At 61.3% G+C, this 7600-nt stretch overlaps 1 protein-coding gene across 3 annotated transcripts; it reads right to left on the reverse strand.

The window, feature by feature from the left end:
- Positions 1–2671: 2671 nt before the first annotated feature.
- RPUSD1 (RNA pseudouridine synthase domain containing 1) lies at positions 2672–7454 on the reverse strand. 3 transcript variants are annotated; one of them, XM_064461404.1, is made up of 6 exons: positions 7008–7454; positions 6591–6782; positions 6365–6458; positions 6117–6219; positions 5927–6028; positions 2672–5635 (listed from the first exon to the last, which is right to left on the reverse strand). In XM_064461404.1, the coding sequence occupies exons 2-6, from the start codon at positions 6770–6772 to the stop codon at positions 5235–5237; spliced, it is 882 nt and encodes a 293-aa protein (XP_064317474.1). In that variant the 5' UTR covers positions 6773–6782; positions 7008–7454; the 3' UTR covers positions 2672–5234. The 3 variants fall into 3 exon arrangements, with proteins under 3 accessions (XP_064317474.1, XP_064317475.1, XP_064317473.1); XM_064461403.1 differs by having other exon boundaries at positions 2673–5635; positions 6365–6488; positions 7008–7449; XM_064461405.1 differs by lacking the exon at positions 7008–7454 and having other exon boundaries at positions 6365–6488; positions 6591–6781.
- Positions 7455–7600: the final 146 nt, after the last annotated feature.

The following is a 7600-nucleotide window of genomic DNA, read 5'->3' on the forward strand; positions in this document are numbered from 1 at the left end:
AATGCCAAAGCCAAGCAGGTCGGGAATGAAAAGCAGCGCGGGCTGGAGCATCCCCAGCACTGGGGGGTGGAAGCGGGTTCTGGGGCAGGGACAGCTTTATGGGGACGAGGTGTAACTCACGGAGGCAGAGAGCGATGGCTGCTGGGGCTGCCCACACCATGCTGCCTGTGCCGGGGCTTCGTCCTTGGCGCGGATCAGGCGAGCACAGAGCGCAAACGGGGAGCTCTGGGATGGTGCTGGCTGCCGGCCGGGCTGGGGAAGGTGCCGGGCGGTCCTGCAGCCCGATCCTCTCGTCCGATGCTGGGGCTGGAGCCGTGGGAGCACAGCACTCTGCCTGCCTGCCTGTGCTCTGTGAGTGCCTGCACAAACCCCCCTGCAACCAAGGGAGAGGTTTAAATCCTATGTAACAGAAAACAGAATTGAATTCTCCATCTCCATCCATTATTAAGAATAATCCACAATAAATCGTTCTCTCTGACACCCAGAGCCCTGCTCCCCCTGTGCCCTGCAGGGACAGGGTCCCCCTCCATCCTCCGGCTCCACACCAGCACAGACTGGGAGAAATCCAGTGTAACCCAGTGGAGGAGCACCAGCAGGTGTTGCCCCCCCACTGTACCCAACTCCACACCCCTCAGCTAGAAACCCCCAAGAGAAAATAAATCCCTGCTCTAGAAATGCCATCGATGGGCTGCCCAGAGCAATTAGCTTGCTGCCCTTCGAGCTACATGCAAGTAACTTTCCTGCTACGTTTCATTACGTCCCCTAAATCCCACCGGTGGCCTTGCAGAGTCGCTCTCCGTCTGGGGCAGGGATGGCTCGGTGATGAGGATTCGGTGCTGCTCAGCCAGGGAAGGTGCTCACCCACCTGCGGTGGCCGGGGATGGGCAGTGCCGGGGACAGCTTGGCACTTATCTGCTGCGGGGTGGGGATGTTGCTCTGAAAACGGGGTGTGACAGGGCAGTTTCTCAACAGTGTTCTGTAAAGCTGCCTTCTCTCCTGTTTTTTTTTCTCTTTTTTTTTTTTTAACTTTGTAAAGGGTCACTTTGAAGTATGGGGCAAAAGAGTTAAATCCCCTGGTTTGGTGATTTCTGCACTCCTGATGGAGACAAAGGTCCTCCCAGTTAGTGAAAAAGCTTTGAGCTATTCAGGGATATATTTTATAGGGCAACCGGGGTGTAGAACAGACGAGTCCTCGGTGATGGGCTCAGCACCCCTCTGAGAGGTGCTTCCCTCACACCCATCCCTTTTGCCTTGGCTATGGACAATCCCATTCCTCTTTTTACAGCTGGAATTGCTGATCCCGCTCTGAAATGCCATCCAGCAGGTGCTATGAAGGGGGAAACCAAAAAGTCCTGGAAAGGCAAGGCTGGAAAACCTGGGGAGCCCAATGTTGTGCGGCAGCAAACGCATTATCTGTGCCTTTATCCTGGGGAAATGGAAGGGTGAGAGCAGTCGGCAGCGGTCGGCTGGGCTGGCCGCCTGGCTGCACCACCTGCTTGGGCGGGTTTGGGGGCATCAGCCTTCAGAAAAGGGTCCCTGGACCTGCTGGCACGGCGCTGCGCAGGGCTTGCCATCCCCCGGTGCTCCCGGCCGGTGTCCCCATCCCCGTCCCCCACCAAGCAACCGGTCCTGCAGCGCCAGGGCTTGGTCAACGCCCGGGGGGTGTTTCTGGTTTCTATTTTGGAAGGATTTGCTGTAAAAATAGTGGTAAAATTACAGAAACTTGTTTGCTACGAGGCTGCTGGTGGGACACGGCCCCCGCCGCGGGCTTGCCGGCCAGAGGTGGCTGGAGCGGGACGGCAGGGGCACGTCGGGGCCCCTTTGTGGGTCACCGCGTCCACCATGTCCCCGCGGAGCTTAAAACTGGCCCTGAAACAACCCGAGGGGCTCTGGAGGAACAGGCACAGGAGCAGCCACCCCAAATCCAAATCTGCCCACACTCCTTCCCCCGGGAGCCTCGGTGGGTCAGTGGTGGGCTCCGACCGTGTGTCCCTGTGCCGGGTGGGCTGGAAACACTCCTGCACTTAACCAGCTGCATCTGTGCCCTTGCCAGGTTTATAATCTTAAAAAAAAAAAATCTCACAACCTGAAGGCTGCAAGTAATTCCTTTGGGTCTCGGCTCACTTTTCCAGCTGCTCCAACCCGAGGGATGACTGTTGATATACAAGAGTTCTATGGAAATCATGCGTGGAGGGAGCTTTCCCTATGCACCCCCTAAACACTGGGGCTGCTCCCCCATTTCCTTCTCACCAGGGAGAGCCGCGGTGTTTCGAAATTAAGAGTTTTTCTTCCAGCTCTGCTCTTTGGTTCGGGACAATCGCAGCTGCCGGTGTTGGCCGGGGCGGGCGGTGGGCAGGGACAGGGACAGGCAGGGGAAGGGCTGGGGCAGTGGCATCTGCCCCAGCTGCCTCGGGCAGCCTTGGTCATCTGTGTCACGGTTGCTAAATCCGGGAGGGCTTTCGGGTAAATAACCCCAGTGGTTTCGGCCAGTTGGATTTCGGCAGGGTGAGGATGAGCGCCAGGGCTCATGCAACAGGTTGGCCAGGTTGGAGCCCTGGGGCCGGTCCCGCTGTGCTGGTCCGGGCTCATTCCTGGAAGCCGCCGGCACCGCACCGGCCACGCCGCAGCACCGCACCGGCCCACGCGGCGCGGATCGAGAGACCAGAGAGCGAACCGCAGGGTATACAGGCAATGGTTTACTATGGTACTGGGCAACAATAAGGGTTATTGCAAGCTGTACAGAACGTCACAAAACACACACCTGATCACAATCCCCCCCCCCCCCAGGTCTGAATGCACGAGTGGATTCACGCACGATGCAGCAAATGGACCCGCGGCAGAGAGGAGGGAGCAGGACTGGACGGCGCGGGAGGGGAACTGGGGAAGGACACCTGGAAAACACCTCTCTGCAGGGTAAGGAAAATATATATTTATCTCAGGTTCCTGCAATGTGAGGTAAAAGTGCAACGCACGAAGGCTGATGGGCGGCGCAGGGTGCAGGGGCTCCTCAGCACAGACGGTGGGGCGAGCGCTGGGTGCCAGCCCCCCAGCACCGATGGTCCATCAGCCTCCCCTTGTGCGTGGGCACCGGCATGTCCCCACATACGCCCCCAGAGACCACCAGCCCCGCGGCTGAGGGCAGCCTTGTCCTGGACGTGTCCCCCATCACGCAGCGGGGACCATTCCCACACCGGGGCCCGCGGGAAGGGAAGGCTGCCTCCTGCCTCTGATGCTGCAAATCTCACCCGTAACTTTTCATGACCTCCTGTGCACGCCACCCACGTACATTCTTTGGCAAACAGGTTCACAGCGTTAATTTACAGCTTTGGGACCCGCCTGTGGCTGCCTCTCCCCTCCCCGGCCACTCCTGGGACATGGGATGGGTGGGGAGGGTGCCTGGGAGGAAGGAGAGGGATCTTCTGCTCCTTCAAACCCCCGCTGAACCCTCTGCCACCAGCTCATGAGCCCGCGATCCCCGCTTGGTGCAGGCTGGTGCCTGCAAAGCCACGAGCTGTGCGCCAGTCCCCGTCCTGCAGCACTCTGTGCCTAGCCACAAAAGCAAGGTGACGGCCGCCTCCTCCGCGGCCGCACGCCGCAGCCCGGTGAGCTTCCACCCACCAGCACCCAGGGGCGCCGGGGATGGGTGATACAAAAACCCTGCGGGGTTTCGGTGACCTGCACGGCGTGTTCACCCGCGAGGAGAGGGCTGTGCCGTTCTTCCCCTCGGGGTAGGAGTATGAGTTACATGAAACCACTGACAGGTGCTTTTCAAATGGGACAGGGCTTGTGGGGTGACGATAACTCTGGGCACGTGCTGATGTGGCGGCTCGGTGCCGAATACCCCGGGGAACAGCGCTCTGTCTGCAAGGGATTCCAGCCACCCCAGCCCGCGCCAGCTGCTCTGCTCCCCTCACTCGCAAAGCTTCCTCTAAGAGCTGCAGAGGACGAGCCGGGTGGGAAGGAGAGAATGAAGCGGCACGACGCCGGCTGGCAACGCAAGGGCATTTCCAGAGGAACTCCTCTCTGCATCTCGCAAAGCTGAGTGCCAGCCTGCGAGACGAGCTCCTTCCCGCTTTTGGCATCAGTCCTCAGCCTTTCTTTCAGCTTCAACCATTTCCTCGGCCGCTCTCGCTGCTCCAGAGCCCTCCCAAACTGCCCTCCCGAAGGCCCTGCCAGTGGCACCCTCCGGTGCGGACCCCTCTGCAGCAACCTGCTGGCGAGGAGCCACACGGTGGGACAAAAGCCGATTCCCCCTCGTTTGGGTAAAGCAGAAAGGGGCTGGTGTCTTCTGACCTGTCTCAGCAGGGGTTACACCCACGCCCAGGATAAAAGCGGGTGCCAGGAAAAGGCAACGCTAGGAGAAAGAATAATAAGTTATCTTAAAAAAGCTTTGGGCTGTTGGCTATTCTGACCATAGAATTACTAAAAATACACATATTTCTAAGACCACCGGTATTTCAGAACTGCTAAAAGACTAGATTCTTCTCATAGAAACTTGACAAAAGTTTAAAATCCATTCATATCAACTCACTCACTTTCAACAAACCTTTAGAAAAAAACCACACGTGGGCCAAGGCAGGACGGAAAGCGCAAGGGCATGGCCGGGCAGGCGGCACGTCCTCGGTGGCAGGCAGGTACCTCTCCGGCGCCCATTGCACAGCCCAGCTCCACGGGCAAAACACCCTGGGGCTGCCCCGGGACTAGGGGGGGACTGTCAGTGCCCTCAAGCCTCCTGATCTCCCACCTCCCACAGAATACGTGTGCCAGTGACCGCAGCGGGCTGGAGCAAAGGGAACTGGGGACACGGACACCGAAGCTGCACCCAGCACGTTCTCCTCTCCCTTTGCTGGGATGTGTTTTAGCATCCCAGGTTGGTGGATACATCCATCGTGCTCATGGCAAAGGCAGTGTTCGTGCTGCCCCGGCTGCGCCTGAGCCCCGGGACAGGGATGTAAAGCTTTGGGGTCATCACTCTAAGCTGATACGTGACACACCGACTCTGCTGCTGAGGCCCAGAATTAGGAAAGGGGCATCCAGTGGCCACATGGATGATGTGTACATTAAAAAATAAACCCATCCTAACTGCTGCTAAAACCTGTCTAATCCCAGCCCCGGAAGTGAGGGAAGCCACGGCATACAGAAAGTGCGGGTGCGGAGTCAGCGCTGGGCTCTGTGGAGACCCACCGGGACAAAAATGGAGCATCAGGGTGGAAATGCAGAGACGTGGTTTGTGCTCACTCCAAAGCCCACTCGGCCAACCACTGCTCGCACTGGGCTCGCTGCTCCTCCGTCTCCGGGCTCTTGGCTTCGCTCAGTGCCTCCTCTCCTCCACCACCAAGCGTGGCTTCCTGGCTCCCCTCCTCTTCCCGCTTCTGCATCGCCTTGTCCTTCAGCTCTTGGATGGTCTCATCCAGCCGGTGGGTGACACGGTGGGGCACCCAGTTGCTGTCCATCGTGGTGACGAAGGGGTCGGGCGCACAGACCTCGATGAGCTCCTTGCCGGTAGGGATGCGCAGGTAGTAGGCGTGGAGCATCATCCTATAGGGACCGCTGTCCTTCCTGTGGCTGTAGGTGAAGTCCCCCACGATGGGGTGGCCGATGGCGCTGCAGTGAACCCGGAGCTGATGAGTCCGCCCTAGGGAGAGAGCGGAGGAACCGGGGACACACGTTATCTCCGAATCCCTCCTCGAGGCCACAGAGGTGCAAGGTGACAACGCACCAAAGGGCGTTTGCCCCCTCAGCCTGAGAACCTGAGTCCTCCACAAGCTGAGCTCAGCTCCCAGCTCCGCTCAGCCCTTTCTGAAGCTTTGCCACCATGTTGCAACCAAAGCCCAGGGCTGCAAGCGCGGGTCCTGCTGCAGCACCTCTGCTGCCTGTCTGTCTGCCCAGCCCTGTGCGCGAGGTGCCCCAGCCCCGAGCTCCCCACCTGTCAGCGGCTGCAGCAGCACTTTGGTTACGGGGTCTCCGCTGTAGGACCCGTGCTCGAGCACGATCAGCTCCGACTGGCAAGGCTTGGGATTTTCACAGCCTGCAAACAAGATCCGGAGTGGGTTCAGCTCCCCACGGAGCGGCCCAGGTGGTCCGGGCAGCGCAGGCAGGGTGTGGGAGCCGCTCACCCTCCGTCCCGTCGATGCACATCATGTGGGTCATGCCCTCGGTGGTGTTCTTCCCTATGGCGTAGCGGATCGTCATTCGGCTCTGGCTGACGTGGCCCCTGACCTGCAGGGCAGAAAGACAGTTTGCAAACCGAGCCCCCGGCACGCGTTCCTCACCGACGCCAGGAAGACACGAAGCAGAGGCCGAGCTGCAGTGTTGCCAACTCAGAAGATGTGTCCAGAAGCAGGATCTAGCAGGGTGAGCTTACCAGGGCAAGATAGGCTTTGGTCACCAGACGGTCTTTAAAACACTTGTAGGCGCTTCCCGCTGCCGCTTTGTTGAGTGCAACGCACAGGGCCCCGCTGGTGGAGAAATCGAGCTGGTGGCAGAACCTGGGGCGGAGATGGGAAGTGGAGGAGCATCCCCGGGCAGGATGCCCAGCCGCGGCCGGCTCGGAGGCAGGGCAGAGCCCAGCTCGGTCCCCAGCTGCTCACCTGAAGCCGTAGTAGGTGTCGGGGTCGGCCAGCTCGGGGAAGCGGTACTTGAGCTGGCTCTGCAGGGTCAGCGTCTCGTACCACATCTTGCTGTCGATGCGGATGTCCCAGTGCTTGTTGACCACGATGAAATCGGAGCTCTGGTACAGGATGGCCAGGTTGTCGATGGTGCCTGGCTCCATGGCCAGCGCCCTGCGGAGGAATCAGGGTGAGCGGGGCGGGAGGAGGCTCCAGCACCCCGGGGACGGGCACAGGGGAGTGATGGGGCCCAACGAGAGCGGGAAGGCAGCAGGGCCCAGGGGTGGGGTACTCCCAGTGGGACTGGGGATGTACTGGTGCTGCAGTGATACCGGCGTCATACCGCACGGGTCCCGGAGCGACGCCAAATGTCACGCTGTACGTGTCCCCCAGCCTTACCGGTGTCACAGTGTGTGGGTCCCACAGCCGTACCCGTGCCACGCCGTCCAGGTCCTGCAGCCGCCCCGGTGTCACACCGCACAGCTCTGCCACCGTCCCGCTGTCACGCGTGGAGGCCCCATCCCCCGTCCAGCTGTCACGCGTGGAGGCCCCGCAGCCGCACGGTGCCGGGCCGATGCAGCCCGACGGTGCGGTTCGGCCTCACCCCGCTCCCGCCACCCAGCTCCCGCCGTCCCGCCCGCTGCAAACCGGGGCCGGGCCGCGATCTCGGCGTCCCGTAAGGGACACGCGCGGCGGTGGGGACCGGGAACGCGGCGGCGGGGACACGCGCGGCGGAGCGGACCCGGGACGCGGCGGAGGGGACGCGGCGGAGGGGACGGCGCTGGCCTGACCCCGACCCCGACCCCCGTCCCCCCGCCCCGGCCCGACCTGCAGCGCCGTCCCCGGGACCGGAGGCACCGGGCCCGGGGCCGCGCGTCGCATCCAATCAGCGCCGCCGCCGCCGAGTCCAGCCGCGCGTCGCATCCAATCAGCGCCACCGCCGCCGAGTCCAGCCGCGCGTCGCATCCAATCAGCGCCGCCGCCGCCGAGTC

The sequence above is a fragment of the Phalacrocorax carbo genome, chromosome 10, assembly GCF_963921805.1.
Source record: "Phalacrocorax carbo chromosome 10, bPhaCar2.1, whole genome shotgun sequence".
NCBI lineage: Eukaryota > Metazoa > Chordata > Aves > Suliformes > Phalacrocoracidae > Phalacrocorax > Phalacrocorax carbo.